Below are 24,984 nucleotides of genomic sequence, written 5' to 3' on the forward strand. Positions count from 1 at the left end.
GGGATGTGTCTTTGCTAGCATACTAATTAAAGCAGAAGTTAATGCCACCCAATATTTAGAATAGAAAAAAATGTATAAAAGCTGCAATGAGGAGCAACACAAGAACACCAAAAGGCAAGAAGTACACAAACACAACAGCAGAGAACTACTTCAGTGCAGCAAACATAACCAACAAACACCCTTGATATTATTGGGTTCTTGCTACCATTCTTCTCCCTTTTATCTCTTCTCATTTCTTGCATGTTATTTCTGTTTTCATTTAGCCTCATACATAGGCCTCTACAGATCTTATAACTGCTGAATGAAGACACAATAATTGATCAAGGACAATTCTATTCCCTTTTTTTTTTTTTTTTTTTAAATTCGGACCACCTTCTTTACTCATCAAATATTGTACACCTCAAGCATATAACCAAGCAACGACACAAGGCACTTCTACATGCCTTTCCTTACAGAAAATGAGCATCTGTTTTTATGGAAGACGTTCCCATGCATGATCCCAAGCAGAGGGCTTTGTGGGTCATTCTGTTATTTAAATAACTAACAACTTTAAGCTGATACTGCAGCAACATGACTAAATGTAACATTCTAAAACAGATAACAAGTACAATTAGTGGTCAATGCAGCAACAAGGTGACCACACCATAAATTATTTAGAGTAAGTACATAAAACATTTTCTTTTGACTTTGATGTTAAATCATAGCAAAATGTTACCACAGGATGCTGTGTTGGTACAAACAGTGGGAAACAGTAAAAAAGCAGTAAAAACAGTAAAAAACCAGTAGTTTTTTTCTTCAGAGACATTACAAACTTAAGATGAAATATTAACAAATAGCAACAAAAATTTAAGTTATTCCAATCACAGCTAGGCAGAAAGATAAAGACAGTCTAAGTAACTGCTGGACTTCATACAGAATGTGCTGTACCACCACGGTGACTTGAATCTATACTTCCCAAGTTCCTCTCTAGTACTTTAAGCACGTGACTATCTTCCCCTGGCTATGTTACACTGCAATTCTGTCTCCTGAATAGTCATAAATCAAATTACCCACTGATTCAATAGCCTATATGAAGAATAGCTGGAAAATGACATAGTGTATCCCAAGAGAAGAAATCTAATTTTCATCTGTATGCTTTTTTAAGTTGCAATGCTCGTCTGCTCTCCTCTATCCATATACAGATACAATATTGTTATCAGCAAATATATTTACATAATACAATAATTTCCTAGTGAGACATGGTGACAGAGAGATGAAAAAACGACGTACATCTTGCAAGTACAACCATTAGTATTGTCAGGAAAAAACCTAAACCCTTAATACATCCAGTCCTACCCCCTGGCAGTGTAATTATCAGGAACTCTGTAGCCCCAACTGATTTATCTTGTTCATAGCATTTGCTTCTCCATGTAATGACGTAAATAGTTACATGAACGAGATTGAGTATATCGAACCCTGATAATGCTACATAATCTCTCCTGTCAAGATCTAAGCCTCACTATCAAGAGAGAGAACTAACGTTAGAATTGTAGTGTGACCTCGGATCTTTTATTACATTTTGCAAGAAAAAACAGCGAGAGGATGGTGAGGTGTCTCTATAAATATTAAGGAAGTGACAAAATGAAAATTCCTTTATAGCACAATGAAAGCAGCTGTAAAGTCTGCTCCCTAGCACTGAATCGGCTCAGCTCACCACCACCAAGGAAAGAGCACAAAACAGTACAAAGTCTTTGAGAATAATTTCAGATGTTTGGAAGAAGATCATCCATTTGATATTTTAAGACATATATTTACTTTTATAAACAACCCTATCTATATGAACAATAAAAAAAAAATCCACAAAACCTGGAAACTGCAGTAAATTAATGAGTTAATTCTAGTCATTAGGTCTCTAGCACGTGAGTTATTTTAGTTCTGTTACAAAAGTGATATTGTTTTATTTTAATGGTCTAACTTTGTTTGTCATACATGTTTCAGTATGCAGTACTTTGGCTAAGGACATGCAATTCAGAAATTCTGAATGGTCTTCCCAAAATTATAAGGTTTATATAAAAAAATTAAATAAAATGTTGTGTAAACAACATGAAAGTTGTTACTATTTCCTTTCTAAAATACATACAAAATTTTCTCTTCAAAGACGCCCAGAAGGCCATGTAGAGAAATTTTTCACAAAATATTTTAGAAAATAGCATCTTCACTAGGGCAAGTTTCTTGAGTCCTTGCCAAGCTGTTTTCGTCTATGTCCATCTAACATAGGGACTCCTGCCTCCCCCTAGCCTCACAACACTTCCAGGGCTTCCTGATGTTTAATTTTACAATTCTCTTCTCCACAGCATTGTGGTGTTTTGTCTAACAACATAGATAAGAATAAAAAGAAAGTACACACAGAATATTCTTGATTTGTGATTGAAAAGTAGCTGTACATTGAAAGCAGTGTATTATAAACATTTCCTTCTGTTCAACTATAATGCCCTTTCAGTCCACCCAAATTGCTTATGTAAATGTCTGGTTTTATTATGCCTTTAGATATGGATATCAAAATCTGACAGATAAGTACTTGGCTGAAAGTAGTTCACACATTCCTAGCAGAGAGTGAAGCTTCTTATATTTACAGTCTTATAATTTAATTTCTTTAAGTATTATAAATTATCAACTACCTCTTTACTCAATTCAATTGTCTGCTTAAATCAAAGCAAACAAGTATCCTCAGTGGCATAAAAATTTTACAACCTCAGCCAACTATTCCCAGAGTTCTTTCTGTATGCAAGAATGTTTTTTAAAATTGGCATGAAGAGAGTATATTTTATAAAACATCAAATATGCTAATTAAGATTAGCTCTAATTTCAAATAAAAATATATGTACTTTTTCATTGTTCATACTATTGTAGATTCTTGTAGTAGGTCAAAGCAGAGAGAGTATTGTTGAAATATTATGACATTCAATTCTTCTTTAGATGCTGGCCTTACTGGGTTTGAACTTGAAGGCATACAGGCTCTACTTTTAATACTTTCAAATTTACAAAACAGAGCAGTATTTCTATCCAATCATAACGCAAAGATAGATTGGTGCTGATCTATTCATATGATTAATTGAAAAACACACTCCATGGTAGGCTTCAGTTTAAGACAAATATATCACTCTTATCACAAGGACCGACAGTATTTGTAAATAGCAAATGGTTTTCAACCACAACAGTTTTTAATTCCTAGACTCAATGATTAAAATATTTAATTCAGTCAGACCTTTAGAGAATAAATGTCTTTGGGAAGAACAGGCTACAATAATATTTGTTCTAAATCAGTTTATTATGCAGCCTCCTGAGGAACTTTGAGAAGTTGCATTCCCTCCCCATCTCCCTTTTAAAGTTCTCCTTCATTTGAAGAAATTCACTGTGCATACCCTAGTCTTATACTTTAAAACAGCCCAAGGCTGCCTAGGTGGTCAAAATAAATAGCAAACCAGTTGATGTGTTTCATCAGTTGTAGGTAAGCACCTGACTGATGTAAATCTGTGTGGTTTTATGATGTCTCTCTTTCAGCCTGGACTAGAAAGGAATGTAGTGGAAGAAGTGGGCATTGCATATGTGTGGGTGCGAGCAACAGCTGCCAAAAGAGCCCACAGAACATTCCTGCTCTCAAAATAGCTTAGAGGAGAATTGAGACTGCTCTAGATCATTTTTCAGATCTGGAATGAGGTGTACTGTCTTAGCAACACAGCAACGACAAAACTAATTTGTTTGTGGACTTGTGTTGCACTCAAGAACCACATTCCACATTTTATTAATTTACACAACAATACTAACTCAAATTGGTTTGCATGATTGTATAAAGGGACAAAATTTGACCACCTCTGCCTTTTATTCTATTTACTTGCTCTTTGCAACGTTTTTCATATGGGTAGACTTCTGGTACACATTTGCTAATCCAAACAATACAGAAATTGCAGTACAGTATAGTATTTCCAGCTTTTTCTGAGACTGTTGGTAATACAGAGTCTCAATTCCTTTAATAATGCAACAATTATAACAATCTGTGCTATAAAAAGAATGGACTATTGAAATACGGTTTACAGGTGTAAAGTTGGGGTTTGGGTTTTTTTTTTTGCTTATCATTTGTTGTGCAATCTTTCTTCCTTTAAGTGCTTACAGAACTTTAATCTTTTTGAGCTGATTTTCTTTTTGTTTGGTTTGGTGCCAAAGACAACATAAAAGATTCCACATGAGATTACATTGCTAAAACCAAAAGGAAAATATTAGGAACAAATATAGTATTTTGAGGTTTCTTAGTTTGTTTTACCTCTAATACTGGGCAGACTGTTTACACAAATCATTTTGCTGTAAAGTAACACATAATGAGTTAAATGCATGCAATGTCACCATCAATCATGTTCAGTTGTGTTTGACTGACCAAACATTTATGGCACATTGAATCACTTTCTAATCACATTATGAATGAGGAGGAACAAACACACATTTCAAGCTTTTTTTTTTTTTAAATACAGAAGTTTCAGTACATTTTCTTGACAGTCTCCTAACTTGTGGGAGACTCCACTAATAACATTTGCCCAAGGAGTTTATGAATGTCTGATAGAACTTAAATTCAGTTCTCTAAATGAAAAGGGGTAGAAGTTCTTTTAGGGAATGGACACCTTTCTTTTCAAGAGTCCTCTAACAATTCTAATCAATGTAGCTGCTCTCCTACAATACACTGTTGATTCACAGCCACCACTAAGTAATAGTTTTCTCTTTCAAATACAGTTTTAAGAGTGAGACAGCTTGGAGAAAGAACATCCTTTCAGCTAAATAAACTTAAAAAAAAAACCTTTTGCTGTTGGCAATTGAGTTTGATTCTCATGAAGAAATACATCTCAGTTCTTGTACATTTATTTTGCTTTAGATTTTAATATACTTAGAGATCTTTGGAAATGACCATATGCATTTTACTTGTCAGGACAATTCATTCTTAGTCAAGTAGCAGACATCTTTTTAACCAGTACTAACAGCCTTGCATTCTTCCAATGCACTATTTGATGGCATTTTTCCTCTCAGTGCCATCAGAAGATGACATCTGAAGTAACACAAGTTAAGGCGTGTCTGCACCTTATTCTGTTTATAATGGTATATAATCAGAGATACAAGAGCAAAAGTGACATTGATAGCTTCCTCCAAATCCAAATCATTCCTATTTTTATGCTCATTCTGTGTATATAGAAATACTCAGATGTAACCTGAGTAGTGCCTGAGTCTTCAGATTAAAACTGTTCATCAGTGAGATAGTCCAATCTGTCACTGTACCAAAATTATTACAAGAATATCTTATGAAATAAGAAAATATAGGATTAAAAGTGGGTAAGATAACGGCCTAAATGGTTAGATATATTTTCTGGAAAGGTACCACCTTTACATTTGCAGTTTGCGACTTGTCTAAACATTTTAACTACAAATCCAGGCCATAAATGTCTGTCTCCAGTACAGTTCCCCTATAGTCAGATATTTGCACACATTACCACTTTCTGAACTGAGAGGTTTCTCACTGCAAGTTTAAACTCAGTATTAAAATAACTTGCATTAAGACTGGGGCTTCTGAAGATACCCATATATTTGGATCTTCTTGAGAGAAAACTGATCTCCTCTGAATTTGGAAAGACAGAAGCTGAGTAAAAGTTTCAGGCCTATTTTTGATTTCAAGAGCAAGTTCACAGCATGGGTTACCTCAGTAATTTTGGTACATTAGTGTGACTATTACGAAGACTCTTGAGAGTCTTGGATCACCACAGCAGACAAGAGCGAGACTGACAAAAATGACCAGCAAGAAGAATGAAGCTCATAAGGGATATAGTTTTCTTTCAGGATGTAAGTAGAAAGGATTAATACCAAAGTGACCATATGCTGATGAGTCATAGACAGTTCCCCAAGTTTGACTTTACTGAAGTAAAACAGCTTTTTTCATTTTTTCAGAACATGAATAAAGATGAAAACATCATAACTGCAGACCGTAAGGTGCAGAGCCCGGGCTCGTTTCCATATTGACAACTGGCATTTTTTTGACTATATGTAATATTCTCAAATATTTCTGACACACAATAGTCTGCTGTCTCCAATCTTTTGGAGGTCTCCAAAGAATACCTTAATAAGGATTTCAGGACTTCATAAGAAGCAAATAAAGACTCACTTTCCTGCACTGATATGTGCACCTCCATGAGAACAATCCTGTCTTTCTCACCTGAAGACATTAGGCTTTTTCTTTTTTGCTTACTTGAACAATGGACTTGAAGTGGACCATGGCCTGCCTTGTACTCCAGTGTTTCCCATCCCATTAATAACACTCATGGGATTTGGAACTGACCATCCTTTACATTTGGAATCAGTGTCCCAGAAAGGCACTGAAGGAAGGAAGCACTGATTGCTGCAGTGAACTAGTACAGCTGCCATAGAAGTCTAGGAATAACTGGATTAAACTTTTACCACGTCAGTCCAAAAGAGCCCTTGACTGAGGAGAAACAAATACATGAGTGATGCTGTAGGAAGTTCAGGCTTCAGTTCCAACACATGTTCCTCATTTACTCTCACAGTCAGAGGTGCACTACCCACTTGAAGTAAAAGACCAAAATGATCAGTCCTCTTTTCTGGGTATTGTGTTGCTAAATGGGACATGTGCAAATCATATTTTTGTTTTAGCAGTAGGGGCTTCTCTCATAGATAAATGTGTTTTCTCTAAAATCAAACCAAAACACAAAACACCAGAAGTATCTCCCTAGAAATGGATAGTGGGATGGTGCTTCGAACAACGATTTAAAGGCCAAACACCTGCTGAATAAAAATAAAAACATAACTTGACAGAACCTGGCTCATTGCCCAATTTGCAGCAGAGAAGTTTTGTATGTAAGTGTGTGCTGTTTTCTTTTGGGTTTTTTTTGTCTTACAAAATCTGTTAATGTGTTCCTATCTGTTTCATATTTGAACCGTGTTCTCTACTCAGCTCTCTGACAAAATGAATTGTGGACTCATACGTACTAATGAGACAAGACATTACCTTTATGAATGACCTCATAGAAAAGAGGTTGGCTAACATTGTTGAAAGGCCCGGTGCCAGGCAGCTCTGGGCTATGAAACCCAGCTTGAGCTCAGCAAGACAGATTGCATCATCCCCTTCTTTCCAGTTCCAGCTTGGGATATTTAGCAGATGAGCCTGGAAAACAAACAAAAAATCCCCAACCCCACTGGTGAAGAACTCAAATACTTCCTCAAATTACTGTATAGTATTGAAGGAGACAGCAGTGAATTACTTTCTTTGTTACTGGCTTGACTTTTTCTAAGTAGACTGAATCACTCCAAGTATTTTAGAGTTTAAGTCCATGCTAAGAAATGTTCCAATCTTACCTATAATAGACAAAATCTTACATTTCTCGAGCCATATTCTGGCTGTGACACTCTGCCAGGCCTATCCTCACACCCAAATGAACAACCAAATGTTGTAAAGTTTTCCTCCCCTTCTGCGTACTCTTTTTACAGCACTTTGAGCTACTCTCTGACTGACAAGGCACATAAATAATACACAGGAATATAATACAACTTAGATTACAACTTGTGTGAAGCTGCAAATGTTTCAAGACATTGTCATAAGGTAAACAACATCTTCTGTCTTTTCTATTTCATTCCTTCCACCCTGAAGGATAGCACTTGGTTCAGTGAAAATCAAAACTTTTTCCTAAGACTGCTATTTTAAAGATAGAATAAAGAAAATATCTGACCAAGGCAGACCTGCAGTATTGACACTGGTCAGTTAGATAGGTATTAATATTGTTCAGCTATCAGCATTCTATACATTTTTATTTTTTTTTAAGTATTCACAAAGAACTGACTTCAGATGACTTGCCTAGAGGCCACCAATTCATCTTGGGTACCTCCAGTGTAATAAAATGAGCAAACCTTATAGAAGCTGAGTGGTTAAAAGCTTGTCTGGAAACAATAGGAACTACGGACACTGTAAGCTTTGCAAATTAGACCCTAGGCAATTAATAATGTCAGAGGATTTTGATAAGGTCCCTTGCATATATAAATAAAACTGAATTACCTTGTAACTGGATTACATGACAAGGCTTATTAGGAGAGTTTTGTTTGGAAAGAAAAATGCTTACTATTAGTGGAGATAGAAAAATTGTATATGAGTGAAGGTGATGTAGCAAAAAACTCTGGGGAGAGACACTGTTGGTTGCCACGTTACCTTATTGTGATACTGCAACATCTGAGTGATAATTCTTATCTTCGGATGATAATTCTTTATTGAAATAACTCTAAAAAATACAAGAAAAAACAAAATAACTTTTAGCCGGTGGGATATTTGGATAATGTACCCCAATACCTTTACTGTGTTGTCAAGTCTCACAATTAAAACTGTACCCTCTTATTCATCTGGCTGTAAAGCATGCAAATGAAGTCAGACCTATGCAATATTTACATCTAGTCAAATTCAGTTAATAACCATCAGCTAATATTAGAGAACATCACACTTCAGGAATTATTCAGTTGAATGGTTTACTGTTATGGAATTTGCAGAAAAAGAGACTTATGTTAGCAGCTCTGTTCAGATACTGTACTCATTCCGTTAAGAAAATAATACACTTGCAATTATTGTGTCATCTTCAGTGATTATCTTCATGTCTTTGAATCAACAAAATTGATCACGTTTTTCAATGATGTCTGAAAAGAATCCCTTTCTGCCCCACCGCATATTATTTATTTATAGTTGCTAGACATTCACCACATTTAAACACCTTGAATAATTATTTTCTTTGACATAAATCCACATGCAAATTCATCTAAATTTTTATGGATTGTTCCATAAAGCTCAATAGTGAAACTGATATCTGAAGTCTGAATTTATAAAATATGGGGCTACTTCCATAATCTGCAGCTTGACTGCATTCTTAATTATTTCATGAGCCTAAGATAAACACAACTGTGTACAGATTTAAGGTGGCTGCAAAGAAAAATGTTTGAGGAATGAGTGGATTGATGTTATGAAGAGAGGAACAGACAATTCAAAAATTAAAAAAGCATTGAGTAAAATTAAATTGAGAAACAGGCCATAGATTGGTTCTGTGTCTACAAACTAAAGGTAGAAGAAGATGATAAAACAATCAAAACAAAAAATAATCTGAATTATTACAGAATCACCAGTGTCATAAGATTCTGAATGCCATAACTGTTTACATTGGTGTTTTGTAGAAAGTACCTTGCAAACTACTGGTCTGGCTTGCACTTTGAAGCATATCAAAGCTAGAGCATAAAACAGGTAAAAAAAGTTGTATGCATGATTTAAATTTATGTTATCTTTTGGAAGGAGAAAACAAGTCTTCCTTCTAATTTTCCATTTCTTACTGAATTATTTAATTACGCATCTCATTTTGTTGAATTAAATTCATTTAAATGTGAGAAAACACAAGAGAATTCCACTCTCAAAATAACACTTTTGCATTTTATTACATTAAATGCATTACATCTATTAAGAATGCACTAATGTGCAACTGGAATATTTCTAATGTATTTATGCAAATAATGTCAAAATAAAATTTCTTGCATTGAAACTCAAAAGCATGTTTGGAAAATGAAATTATGCATATTTAAGTCCTGCGTCATCCACAGACAGACAAGTTCTCTTGCACCCAGTGAACTTCTTCCAGAAGAGCAATTTTATGAATTTTTTTTTTTTTTTAATTTCTCCTGTTCCTTCAATTCACAGCACACAAACATCTGAAAGGCCAGTAAAATTGGTCCACAATGCTGGCCAATTCTATGTTAGAGGTTTTTTAATAAATAATTGACATTTTAACCTTAATAAGGAGAGACTGGACTCGTTAGAACTAGGGTTGTATGAACAAAACACAAAAAATGGGATACCTTAGCTTTGTTGTAACTCTAGCTGTCATCTACTGACTGACTCACCTTCTACCCTCATAGAATATAAGGAGGAAAGCAGGACAAGATGTGGTGGTCCCTAACGTGTTAAGTGCCTTGTAAATCAAAATAAGCAATGTTTGGTCTTCAGTGTAAAAAAGGAGGATGGAGCTAAGAGACCACTGTATTGTCACCATCATGAAGTGTATACGCTGCTTTCCCCCAAGCAGCGTAATTACTTGTAGAAGCAGATATACCAAGGAGCAATGAGGTATGAAGTTATTAAGGGTCCTTCTGTCCCATCATTAACACCAGCACACACAGCACATGCATTCACGTTAACACAGTGTTACAACAACATAACTGCATTCCCTTTCCCCTCATTTCTATTGGGACTGTGTTCAGCTATGAATACTTAAATACTTACACTCTAGGTTTTGCAAAATGACTAAGAGTACCAAAGCTTGTGTGCCAAAGTGTCTCTTTTGACACAGTCTTTCTAAAGCAGCTAAATTAAAACAGTTTAGGCAGAATTTAGGGCACCCTCGTCTCTGAACTTCTGAGACAATCTTGTAACGCGTCCCCTAAAAATAATCCCTCAATGTTCTTCAAGTGCAACAGATCAGCAATAAAGCTGAGTGTGTGGCTATAGCCTATCTGGACACCAGAAGTTAGCTAATCAGAGTTAAGAACCAAAAATCTATTAAAAACGAATGAGTTTACCTCATAATATTGGAGGCATCTTCAGCATCCGGGTCAGCGCAGTATTTATTGGCAAGGATTAGGCACGCATCTGCTGACTCTATCTGAGACACCAAAGAAAAAGCAAAACATAAATAGCAACCTCTCTTTCCAGCTCTTCTTTCATCATAAAGTATTATGGAATCCAACACCGCCATCATGAGTGTGAATGTCAGTTCTTAATACTGCTAATCAAAAATGTTACACAGCTAACGTGACTTATTGTGATGATAACAGCTCTCATATACACATAGCAATTTCGTGAAAGTTGCTTATAATGCTCAGACCAGCTCAGTAGTTCAATTATTGACCCTTATGTTATATCAGCTGAGGCATGAAGGTGTTTGTAACCAGATACCAAAATTTAGACCCCTAAATCCATAGGAATTTTCTGGCACATCAGTACAGTGCTCCCACAAGTCCTACAGCTTTCTTTGGGAATTTAAGTACCTTCCTATTAGAGACAGGACGAGGCAGCTGAACTGACAATTTAGAATCTGAGCATCAGTTTTAGAAAGCACGAGGAGAACTGATCTGTTCACAGGACTTCCATTTTCACACAAATCTTAGCTCTAGTTAACTCAAAGCAGATGACAAAAATATTTTTCAGTGTATACAACCAAATACCAACACAAAGAAGGGTGGAATACAGAACACAAAATACTAACACACAATTTTATGGTCATAATTAGAACATTTTGTTCTGATGAATTGAAACAGTGTGTGTTGGGCTACAAAAGGTTAAGCAATTTCTACAGACAAAATGGACCAAAGACATGATTAATACTCCAGAAAGTGTTAACATTGCACTAAAATATTCTTGGCTTAAGTAGCTGGTTTACATACCATTAGGAAAAAAGAAAAAAAAAAGGGAAAAAAAAAAAAAACATAAAAGAGTTAATGCTGTATCTGACAGCTTGCCATCTTTTTTTTTTTTTTTTTTTTTTTCATTTAGGCTTTATGCTTTGCTTTAAAAGTACAAAATAATTTACCATAGAGAATTCTAGACAACAAAACCATCTCATGTTAGCTACGAAAAATCTTAAATTGTTTTTTCGGTTTTGTTTTATTTTTAGGATTCTAGACAATAGAAAAAGGGTTTGACAGGTGAAAAATTATTTTCCAATCATTCTGATGAAGGTAAGACAATAGCATTTTAAGCAATTACTGTAAGACAATGTTCTATTATATCAACCAATAATGTAAAATAGACTCCTGAACTAAAACCCAATGAAAAATTCATAGAGTTCAATGGAATAGCAGACTGCCTCTTAAGTCACAGCGTTACTGTAGCTTTGAAGATCTAAAGACATAGGGAAAACGAGGTTTATAAGGATATATATTATAATTTATTAGGCAAAACAATCTTTTGGGGTTACAAGAAGAAGAGCTTTACTGTTTTTTTCCAAATAATGCAATGAGTACTTTAAAAAAAGTCAAATAGCAGAACAGAACAACAGAGCTGTTACCTTCACTCTTGCCAGGTCATGGGGATTAAGGACTGAACCCTGATAAAATTCCACCTGAGTGAAGTGTCGTTTAAAAAGAGCTTCCAGCTCAAGGTTAGGGGAGATACTGTGTTGGGAAGAGGAAGAAAACACAAGAGAAAATGAGAAGTCAGTTTCGGTAACCACCCCATTTCCTTCATTTATAAACCAAACCTTTTATTTATTTTAGGTATTCGGACTTCTGCTGATGCTTTTCCTGTAGTGTGGGAGCAGTGTGCAGTACTTAAAAGTCAAATATGATATTGCTTTCACTTCCTTCTGTCTATAGACTTCTGGCCCATTTCATTGTTCTACTCTGCATGTTCATCATCTGTCAGTTTCTCACAGAACTGAATCCAGAAGAATTGGTGCAAATACTTGAAAACATCCTCATGTAGCATTCACTACAGAAATTTTCCACTAAAACAATCATTCTCGGCCCGTCCCCACAATTCTCAGCCGATTGCATCAGAGCACTCAATGTAAAATCACTAAAAGCTGGAAAAGGAACCCTACAGGGACCCTGTGGCCTTCATAAACTATGATTAAAAGGTACATTATTATGCTGTGACTTTCTGTCTCATTTCATTTTGCCACAAACAAAATTAAATGTATCACAATCTATTATATAATGTGGCACCAACCTTGTAAATACCTTTTCTGATGCCACTCATTAAAACAGAAGAGATTTAATAGCTACATAGCAAGTGTATGAGATTATTGTCATGTCAGATGCTAAATTTAATAAGAAAATAAAACATACATGCAAAAAATTGTCTGTGAAGGTACAGAAGAAAGCAGGCACAAACAAGTCCCCAGGTGCAAAACTCCCTTCGTGTGCATATGTAGTTTCCTGATTCCTATCACCATGCATTTTGACTGTGAAAATCTGGATCTCTGCTTATCTCTGACAGTCAATTCTTGTTATTACTTAGAGAGGGGGACAAGCAAATAAACAATATAGTTGCTTGAGGATATCATCTTTAGTTCAATTTTAAAGGACTAGATAAAAAAAAATTGTGCAACTGCTGCTGATTCTTAGTTTTTCAGCTTCCAGTTGAATCATCACAAATGATTCTTTAACTTTTTAATCATTTTCCTTGACAAGAAGAAAAATGCAGAACTGCTGCTAAATGCAAAAATATTACTCATTCATAGCTTGCAACACTGCCAAACAGATGCCATTCCAGAGCAGAAAAGACGTTTCATACTGTCTCTCTGTATAGCACTCTCTGTGTAGCTGATATTTCTAGCAGGTTGTCTCAAAAGCACACCTATTTGATGTTGTATTACATGTAACGCAGAGCCTGCAACAAACAGCAATCACCTTAAGACACCTTTCCAAATCCCACAGCAGAAACACGTAAGAGACTGTTTAAGCAGGTATATATGGGTAAAAGAGCAGTATCACAGTGACAAGAATTTCTTTTCTATCTTCATTATCTCTGTAAAGTAATATTTCTCATTTACATTAAAACTACATCTGCACCTACATCTTTCTCTTTATAAATAGTTTGTAATATGAAATAAACATTTTTTCTGAGCGAAATCAAAGGTGAAAATATGTTTTCAGGGAGCATAAGTTCATACGATAAACAGTATTTTTCATTAGTCTTACTGATGTTGGCAATTGTGGTAGTTTCACTAGAAATATTTGCCACTAAAGATTCTCACATCTATTTATTAGTATTTCAATATTTTCAATTTCATAATTCTGTTCCCACTTCAACAATGTGTTTAGCTATTTACCTTACAATAGACACAATTGGGTCTGAAGTCCATCTGCTTGAAACACCTACACTTAGCAATGGGTTATAAAAAATTGCAGAAAACAACTCTATTTTCAAAATACATCGTTAACAAAAGTAATTGCAAACATTAATTTTATGGTTGTTTGGAGCCTGAAAGATCCTCTGTCTTCCCCCCAAAATACAGCCTAATTTAATGAATTTTAGTAACAGATGATAAGACTAATCTTGAAAGATTACTCACTTATGCAGAAAGACGATTTCTACGTTGACATCATCCCTATCCTTGTGCAGGAAGTCCTTCAGGAAGTTGGACACACTTTCAAGTGTTATGTGACCACAGACAACTATGTGCCTGTTACAGAAAAATCAGAGTTAATCTTGCAAAGAAGGTAAAACAAGCAAGCACGACAGCAAAGAAGGAAATAGTAACTTATTGGCCAAAAAAGAGTATTAGTCTCGTCTTGATGTTTCTCTAGATCCTATTCCATGAAGACAGAGAACAAAAACATCATTTCCAAAAGGTGCTTTGCAATTGCAAATACACATACACTCTCACTTGAAAAGACTACTTTTAACAAACAAGTTGTATTACACATTTAACAATAAGTGGCATCATTTATATATATATGTTTATACACTGTATTAACCAGTCACTTTCAAAGTCATATTTCTTTATTTTACACATCTTTCTTCGCATTTTTACCTCCTACACTGAGATTTACTGCTTAAGTTTTTGCTTTATGACATAATGAGACAGCAAATCTCCCTAAAATGATTCGATATTTATCCATGGCTGAAAGCAGATACTTATGCCAATGAAATGCATTGCACAAACCTTGCCAATTATAGGCCATAAGCAGTAAAAAAGAAATCTTTTTCATACCATAAATCCTACAAGGAGAGTACTTTATAATAAGAAATCATTATTTATTGCACCATTGCAAGATCGCTTAGAAAATCAAAATTTGTACAAACTGTCACGTCACAAAGGTTCCTACCACTCCACATTTCCATTAACAGACATATTCGACCATGTAAGATGGAAGCACAATATATATCTACATACAGATTCTTGAATTCTACATATCCTAAATTCTGAGAGGCTGAAGAAAAAGCCTAGGAAATTGCACTCTTCCTGGCTTAAGGGATCTTTGCTCCTTTATTATTGTAAAGCAAAGTCCAAAGATTTATGATTAGAATATCCTACATTCTCTCACAATTTCCTTCATGGAATAAACTCAAACCCAGCTTTCATTACTGTAATGGGCTTAAGACAGAGAGTGATGTCAACATGCCTATTGCTAACACTTCCGATTATCACATTGCTCACAGAAATCAAAAGGAAGAACAGGGTGGCACAGATACAATTCCAGACCTACGAGAAAGTCAGCTTCATTACAGTCATATAGTCTATGCACAAACGCTACAAAAGCACAATTTCACAAACTTATTTGGCACTTGAGCTGCCAAATGTTAAGCAAAGTAATTCCATGGGTAAGAATTAGCCCATCCAAATCTCACCTACTTTATAATTGGTCTGTGGAAAACTCAGTAAAGCAGAAACCTCTTTGGCTGGAAACAACAAATAGGTGGCAGCAATTATTACTTATGCAATAGGCTATAGTAGGAATCTATTCTTGCTTCTTCCTTGATGAAATGTGTGTGAAAAGCACATAGAACTCATTGGAAAAAGGATAATTATGTAGAACAATGAATCATAGAATGGTTAGAGTTGGAAAGGACCTTAAAGATCATCGAGTTCCAACCCCCCTGCCATGGGCAGGGACACCTCCGACTAGACCAGGTTGCTCAAAGCCCCATCCAGCCTGGCCTTGAATAAACCAGTAATATGCATCATACAGTGAATAATTTCACCATCATATACTGTTACTTTCGCAGTGGTTCATATGGTCACTAGAAAAGCAAAACACAATAAACTATTATACCAGTCCAGCACACCTTATGATATTGATCTACTATTACCACTTTTATAAATAGTGTAGCACAGAGTTTTCAAGCTTTATTTAGAAATATGATAAATTCAAACACTCCTTTTGCATGAGTTAGTGACATCACCAGAACTCATGTAATTTTAGAAATAGCAGCTGTCAAAAACTTCAATGGTTTCAATCTTTTTAGCAGGCAAGATTCTGATCATGATGGTTTGTATTTAACATAGAACTCAGTACTATGAACTTCTATTGCTAAACTAGCTATATCCAGAGTATCTGCTTTGGCTTCAGTAAAATTTTGCTCAATTCCAACTTTTTTGGTGCAGTGTATATGTACAGAGCACTGAGTTCTCTGACTGTAAACACTTAAAACCTCAAAAATCCCTGAGTTAAAGCTTTCCCATTTTATGAGGTGGTAAGCACAACATCAGAAAACAAAACATAAAATATATTAGTTCATCCTTTTTTGGTGCAAGGGATCCTTAAGAGGTTTCCTCTGGGATCTTTGCAGCTTGGCAGAGTTTGAAGCAGCCTCTGTACTGGATAAAACCACACCTATATTTTTCCCTTCAGAAGCACCCTTCCTCAATTTCCCTAGTGGTCAATTGCCTGAGCTGCCAGCACTGTGTGTGCACGTATTATTGCACACACAGTCAGGTCAGGATAATAACCTTCAATACAGAAGGGTAAAATATGATTTCAAGCACTAGGATTCACTCTCCATCAAAGGGATGAATCTCCGTTCAATATACCAATGTAAATGGAAAACCACAAGAAAGTTCAGATTCTGAAGAGATGTTTAAAACCTGAGTAGCTTACTAGGTCTAAATTCTGAACAGACTGTGTTTGATACACTACATTACACCAACATATTGGGAAGTTCTAACTGTCTAGTGGCATCCAGCACTTTTCCTGAGTGTAAACCCTCAAGCATCAAAAATCGCAAAGGCCCAAGAAAATGATAAATAGCAGCTAAAAATATTCATTTGTATTCTTCATACTGTCCGCACATACTTTCTAAGATGACTAATTTTAAACTATGCGTATTATTTTCTTCAAGTGTTTCCATCTATTACTAATTAAGAAATTGAACTTTCCATTTCCTTAGCTGATGCATTATTTTTCATAATAGAAATAATTTCTTGTAGTAGACAACTGTTTTATACAGATCCTGTGCCGTTAGCTTCAGCAGGACCTCTTCCTAAATGCTCTTGTGCTACACTGCATTCCTATGCAGAAAATTTACTTCTTTCCTGGGAGATTTCACTTCATATGGGTTCTTATCTATCATTAATTAGAGTCCACATTTTAAAAATATGGGTAAACTGAAGAGAAAAACAACAAGCCAGATAGAGAATGCAATCCAAATTATTCTATTATAGAAGAAATTTTCAAAGGATCAAAAGATAACATGACAATTCAGGTTGGAAAAGACCTCCAGAGGTTATCTTCTCCAAAAACCTCTTGCTAAAAGCAGATGCGTTTGGTACAATAATTCAATCCTGTTATGATTCTCATTCAGCAGGGTTTCATAGCAATCTGCTCCAGTGAAAATAAAACATTTGGCTGTCAAATACTCTTGCATTTGAGCACCAGGACTGATTCTTTTGGAAATGTCAAAAAGCATCTGCACCATGGCTTCATTTTAGCACTCTGATTTGGGGCTGGACATTATCTATTCTTCTCTTCTTTGCTGTTCTTATACAGTGCAAGACAGTGTCCTGAACTGTGATTGCAATGAAACCTTCTGGTTTTCAAACAATATTTTCTGATAAGATGCATTAATTTTTGGTTGAAAAATTCCCCCAAATACCTCCTTTTTAACGTAAATTATATTTTTGCTTAAAAGTAGAAGAAATTGAAAACAGATTTCCTGCTTGCCAAGAGAGAGTTATTAGGTACATTACTTAAGAAAACTTGGAGACCTTATATTGTTCCAACCTGTCCTGTATATGACTTGAAGATTTATAACTTCCTCTGCTTGTTCCAATAACCATTCACTTCCCATATATCACTCATTTTCTTCCACACACTGAGAGTTTAAGTAAAGCCAACATACTGGATATCTTTTGCTTTCAGCTAGAGTTGGTTGGTCGGAAAATACTGTCATAATCATTTGGGGTCAACAAAAATGTCTAACCTCTGCATTAAGGGTTTGTTTATGAAAAACCTCAAAAGTAATACAGTACTTAATTATTATTTCCAATTATATTTTTTTTTATTCTTTAAAAATGAAATTTAGAAATTCCTTTACAATACTGAAAACCACAATTCAGGAATTTAGACATTTTTATTGCTGATAAGTATTCAGGAAGATTAAGGTTTCTGTTAAGTAATAGTTACTGATATCATGTACCAGAGGTGAAACTGGCATAATATACCAATGGCAATCCATATTACATGACAGTGATGCTGCAAAAAGAATCTTCTACAGAGAATCAAAAGCTTATCAGGAGCCGTATTCTATCAACCAATAAAGCCAGACTAATCCATTCTCTCCCATATATACTTAGCATTCTCAAAATTAATTACAGTGACCAAATATGAAAAATTAGTACAGTTCTATACAGTTGATTTCAATTGTGATTCTATACAGTTGAAATTCTCTACACTATGTAATCTTTTTCCACTCAAGTACTGACATAATGATACATTTGCTAAAAATACACTAGCTTCCTATAAACTAAACAAAAATGTGGTAAAAGGTCCAAAGATACCACAGATACAAACAGTTTGAGGAAGGAAAAAAAAATAAATAAGCAACAGTTAAAAAAAATTAGAATTCTGGCATGAGATAATTGAGAACATACACTTAATCCATATAAATAGTACTGTAAATGAAAACAGATCCACTGTGAATAGGATTCTTCAAAAAGGATCTTTGCATGGTTCTTCCTTCAGAGGAGACAATACGAAAGGCAAATCTTTTGCCTGTTTATTTTGAAATAAATTATATCCATTTTATTGGAACAAGTATAAAGAACTTGAAAAAACTCACTCTAACTAGCCTGTCATAATAAATCAAAGATAATAAATACAAAATTCTGTTCAGCATTCAGTTGAATACATGCTGTTCACTTGTCAAGTAACTAAATGAAGTGTGGCACATATTGATCTAGATGTCTCTATAAAACTATAATATTTATATGAAATACATATGCTCAAATCTCTTTATGGTCTTTCTGCTTAGCATTCTGATCATGCCTTCATCTATCAACCATCTCAATTCTTTCTTTGTATACCAGTAGCAGGCTGCTCTGGTTGAAGTAAACAGGTTCTTGTAAAGTCTAACTGGTTTTCCTCAAGAAAGGATAAGTCTCAGTTGCTTTTTCTTATTAGGAAAAGTCAACAAATGTCAACAGAGACTATACATATGGTCTTCTTGTTTATCTATTAGTGGTATGCAGTCTTTAAATATACCAGTTTACAATATATTTCTAGCTGCTTGTGCTTTTTATGATGTACCTAACATAATTCAAGATTCTATCAATTCAGTTCAATTACGTGAAAACTTTATGCATGTGCTTTTGTGTGTCTCTCTCATTTGATTAAAAACATGCTTTACTTCAGTACAAACTCTGCTCTCAAATTAATACAGATAGAGTAATAGGTGCTGCACTATCATGATTTCATGGTTTTCTCTTTTTTCACAGAAGACTTGGACCCAAGACCACTTATTTAGCCAATGTGTATAGTGAACCAGAACGATGTTATAATACTTTAAACATTTAAAAAAACTCTCCTATTTATTGCATATATGACAAAAGCAAAAACTGAGAACCACTCATCTAGAGCAGACACTTGTGGACCAAAAAAAGATACATCAGGTTGGTTTTTAAAAAATACCTTTAACAGGTAATTGAACAGCGTTACTCCCAAGCTTTCCTTTTTGCATTAGTCATTCATATCTGTGAACACAGAGCTCTGAAATCAAGACATGGTATTTCTAAAAAAAAATTAAACTGTAAGCTCTCTATTTTCTCACTCTGATTCTCTTATCAGGCTCCAGAATTATCCCAGTACAAAGGAGAGAAATAAAAAATACTCAAAGATACAGCAAATCGTCTGCCAAGTGTGTGACAACTCAGCAACTTTATTTTAATATTTATTCTCCTTCAACTGTTTGTTAAAAAATAGATTTTCATTATTCTCTTTACTCCTGGAGGATTAAACATTTCAAAAGTGTTGAAGTTACTGAGAAGCCAAAAGCACTGACTTTCAAATATGTATCAACATTAAATGTATAAAAGAACATGAATACATTGTGACTGGAGATGTGATTGCAGTATGTGAGAACATGTCTGAGGTACCTTTAATTTCTGTAAATTGGACCTGAGAGCTTCAGCTGCCAACTATTTAGGAACCAGAGTGAACTCATGCAGCCTGTACTGAGGCTGCTGTGATTAATTCTGACAGAAACTATCTGTTCTTGCCAATAGGTTCAATGGTCTTTGGAATCTCTCTTATATTGTGAGTAAAGAAAAAGGAATTAGTTAATACCAGAAAACACTCAAAGAGCTACATTCAGTATATAGTACACAGTACAGATCAGTGAAACCGCATTGGACCATACATCAGATTAATATAAATGGGAAATCATTAATGTCAGGTGTTTGAAAGTTACCTCTGATGCAGATATTAATTTACTTTGTGACAAATGTAAGTATGTAAAATTAAGAATCAAGAAGGAATAATTTCAAATTCCCTTAAGCATAAAATTGGTCATGTGTGACAAACATGCAGTCACACACAAGACCCTAATGAGTTGTGAATTATTACAGCTATGAAGCTGTATCAAATGCACTTATACAAACTCAGGTTTCAATCTTGCTTGTGAATATTGGTGGTGTCACAGAAATTTTTCTGAAGCACACAGAAATAGTACAGAAAAATTCACTTACACATGTTCTTAAATATTTTATGCCCACCGAAGTGAGATCTCTACCAGAGAACAAGCCAATAGAGTGCATTTCAGACACTTTAATCCTGACTAAATAGCCCACTCCGTTTAAACTGTGTATTAGAGCTTGCATCTAAGTCTGCTTTACAATAGCATGTTATCATAAGTGATTCATTGTGAGCTGCTTTCTTTTATTTCAACTTTCTTGCTCAGTTACAGCTAAATGAGTTTATCTTACATTTTTGTGTCTAAGGAATTGCACAATGCTTGTCTATAAAGCAAGTTAAGAAATAAAAATTAATATTCTTTGCTTCATGCACGCCTCAAACTGCAATAATAAGAAAACACAGTGATTTTTTTCTGCCACAGTGTGGATTAGTTAAGAGGCTTCCACTGTAGCTTAGACGATGAATATTCATCCTTTCATTCAATCTTGATGGCAACATTACCTGGCATATTTCTGCTTTCATATAAAATACCACAACGTTTAGACACTGCACAGCTATATCACCATAAGAAATGTGACTTGGCCTAGTGGGAGGCGTCCCTGCCCATGGCAGGAGTGTTGAAACGACATGATCTTTAAGGTCCCTTCCAACCCAAACCATCCTATGATTCTATGACTAATTTAGTATAAACAGAAGTAAAAACTGTTAAATGCTATGGCATGCACAAGGTGTCCATACCAGAAAGTTTACAGTAAAATGCAGGGCTAAACCACATCTCCAGCATTAGCATCTTTGTTGCAAACAGATCTTAATCTACTGTTCTAATCCCTCCAAACCCCGGGGTTCCTTCCTCCTCCTATTTTGTGCAGCAGACATCACACACACAAGACAGCCTGTTATTACTTTTGAAATAAATTGAAAACACTTTCCCTTAAATAAGTTGCTTTCTATCTTCCCACCATTACTCATTTTCAAATTGCCTTATGCATTTTTTAAATGCTCAGTGAGTCAAAAACTAACTAAATCCTTTTAAAGCAATGCAGAAGTTAGCAAAGTCTTTAAGATTCTTGAGCACTTCATTCATGACCAGAGCCAATGCATTTCTTTCCATAGAAATCACCCCAAAATTTTCTGCAACAGAATCTCAGTGCAAACAAAAAGTCACTAAAACTTGCTGATTAATTACCCACTTCTGCCACCTAACATTGCAGTCCTTGGAACATCCGCAGTTGAAGTAATGACCTGTATATTTTGTAGAGTATGGTAGATAAGCAGATTTATAAACCACATTCAGTCCTTCTTGGGTCAAATTTGAACCGCAACAACTGCTATTCTGATGCCAAACCCAAAAGTTTTTTTAAAGTTTAGGCAGAGAGAAGGAAAAGTTGAAATTTTCATAATTTTAACTAGAAATATAAAATTAGTGCTGTTATTGTAGGAATGGAACATGATTTGAGACCTAGAATACACATTTAAGTCATAATATTGCTATATGTAACTTCCCACATTTCCTTTCTTGCTTTCATAGGAATGGATATAGTTTAATAAGCATGCAAAATTTGGGGGGGGGGGGGGGGAGTTTGTCCTATTAATTCTATCTGTCAGACTATTTAACACTCATCAAATTTTCTTTATCACTAAGCGAGACTTCAGTGGGATTAGAAGAATGGCTAGCAGATGGGAAATAGAGACACCCCTGGGGATCATAATGCAATCCATGTCACATTCTCTTATTACATTCTCATCCCACTGGAAATAATATCTTACATATTGTATCAAATTATTTAATATAATAATCTAATGTCACTTTCTTTGGAGCTATGCCTCCCATTACTGCAGCAAATGGACCTTTGCCAAAGTATTTGGATAAGCCCTAAATTTTTTTTCTAATTTTTAATCAAATTCAAATGTCTAACGAGTGCAAGATGGCCTGTCAACTTCAATTATCTGTTTGTCTTTCTGTTTACCATATCTATCTGTCTACAGGTTTTATTTTTCTCTGTGAAGTTTAGTTATTGAATCCCATGTTTCCTTCTGGAAGGAATCTCTAACAGATGATTCTTCCTGTTGATATGTTGATGATTTGCTAATTTATGGCTTGTAAATTTAAGAAATCTGAAGAAATCTCTGGGAAGCAGAGGAGATCATAAGAGAAGAGAAACAAGAGGTTTTACTGGCTTATACAGTAAAGAACTATGATTTCATTAAAAAGCAATTTTTAATTATATTAACTATGGTAATGCCCCTGGATCTTTTTTTTTTTTTTTAATCTTTTGAATATTTAACAAATTTTAGCATACATATTTATTATTGGGACAAGATAAACAGTTTATATATACACATACCTGTATATAAAATAATAATAATTCCTCTCTCTGCCAATATCTATTCATGTGAAGCCATGTTCTGTTTGCTGCCCTCATAAAGAGTTTGCATTGGATTTGACAACGGTTTCAAAAAAGGCAAAAAGAATTTAGTTCATGGAATTAAAAGTTAATTCATTGTAGAGGAAAGACTGAAAAAGATCATTAAGTTATGCAGTCTCTCTTTCAGTCCATCAGTTTCCAAATGTTCTTTCCATATGCTTTCTAGAGCTTTGTGCAGGCTGATTTACAATATCCTCATGTCTTCAACTGGAAAATATTTCACAGAATTAAAATCCAGTCTGATCATATGAACACATGAATACAGAAATGAAATAACTGAATAAAACCAATCTTGATTCTCAAGTAAATGCAGAATAAAAGATTGATTATAAATTAGTAGAGGTAAAAGAAATCTGGATCTTTAACGAAATCTCAGATCAGACCTGAGTAATATAAACATTATAAATAAATAAATAGACCTTGATTTTTTTTGGCAGGGGGGAGGGCTTAAAAAGAACACAGATGATCTTGTATGTCCCATTTTGGCTAGGACTCAATATGTAAGTTCCAAATCTCACAAAAAGAGTACAACAGCAGAACTCTACTTATCTAAACCCAGTAATTTCTTGAAGAAAACCTTTGTCTCATAAGAGTTAAAGCATACACTTTATAAGTTGGAGAACTTCAGAAAATCATCCAAAGACAAAGTGATCACTGCCTCTTCTGGCCTTCCAGAGGTACTCATGCATAAACTAACCTCTAGGCTTATTGGTACATTCTAAAAAAATTAGACTCTCAGATATGGCGATAGAGTGGCAGATATCTTTTAATTCTTGTATGCTACTTCACTTTAAGAAATATCACTTTAAAACGATCCCTTGAATACTAAGTCATGAGCTCTACAGATAAGTTACAGAAAGAGCCTATACAGAGCAAGTCAAATTGAAAGCCTTAAAAAGAAAAAACCTAAATGTAGATACGATGTAGGGAACCAGCTGCTAGTATCAATATTATTAAGAAAAATGGTTGAGGAAATATCATTAATACCCAAGCTATATATCATTTGATTACATATACATTTCATCATGGTGTATCATACATATCATTATGAAATGAAGTCAAACAAATAAAAAAGAATAAAATTTCCTCTGCTTATATATATACAATTATATATTATTTTCTAAACTAAAATCTAATCTATAGACTTTTTATAGTACTGTAATAAAAGGTCAGGGTTTTTTTTCCTTCTCCACCCAACTACATGTTACATCTAGCTTTTATGTCCAGTATTTGTATCTGGTATTTTTTCATTACAAACTACTTTTTCTGTTCATAATGATACCAGTTTGTCACTAATTTAATTTATGAAATTACATGAAAATAACTTCTTTCAAGTATATGATTTCACTAGTTATTTCCGAGTGATCTATACTGTTTCACAATGTTTTAGTGACATATGTCCTATATAATATTGCAGATATTTTTCAGTGTGATGACTTAATTCTTGGTGATGAAGCAATTAATAAGAGTTAACCTTCATTATAAATTTGTCTACTTTGCATTTTAAAAGCATTTTTCATCTTCAGAAAGCACAAACTTGACTCTTAAATCTCACAAAAATTCACTCAGGAAATTACTAGTCTATTAATAATAAAAACATGCCAACTGTTCTACAGAGAAAGTAAGTTACACTGTTACCTACTTCTACAGGTGTCAGCAGAATGTTGGCTAATACGTAAAGAATGTCACGTGTGATACCTGCTTCGCAAAAAGTATTTCCCAGAACATAAACCCGTATACTACAGAATTCATCCAGGGAAATGCAAAGGAAGGAGAAACAGTAGTCACTGAATTGCTCATGTGAACGAACAGAAAAACTATGTAGGACTGATTGCTTCTCATGCCTGAATTTTATTTCCCAGTTACATTTTAGGTGTGATAT

At 34.6% G+C, this 24,984-nt stretch overlaps 1 protein-coding gene across 12 annotated transcripts in view; it reads right to left on the reverse strand.

Moving 5' to 3' along the window:
• Positions 1-24,984, reverse strand: part of KCNMA1 (potassium calcium-activated channel subfamily M alpha 1) — a 479,530-nt gene that overhangs the window by 128,964 nt on the left and 325,582 nt on the right. For all 12 annotated transcript variants that reach the window (XM_074155313.1, XM_074155312.1, XM_074155311.1 and 9 more), the window contains 5 exons: positions 14,118-14,228; positions 12,108-12,213; positions 10,621-10,703; positions 8,225-8,294; positions 7,034-7,189 (listed from right to left, as the gene is read on the reverse strand). In XM_074155313.1, the coding sequence (XP_074011414.1) occupies positions 7,034-7,189; positions 8,225-8,294; positions 10,621-10,703; positions 12,108-12,213; positions 14,118-14,228 (526 nt within the window). The remainder of the gene's footprint in view (positions 1-7,033; positions 7,190-8,224; positions 8,295-10,620; positions 10,704-12,107; positions 12,214-14,117; positions 14,229-24,984) is intronic.

This window comes from Numenius arquata, chromosome 10, assembly GCF_964106895.1.
Source record: "Numenius arquata chromosome 10, bNumArq3.hap1.1, whole genome shotgun sequence".
NCBI lineage: Eukaryota > Metazoa > Chordata > Aves > Charadriiformes > Scolopacidae > Numenius > Numenius arquata.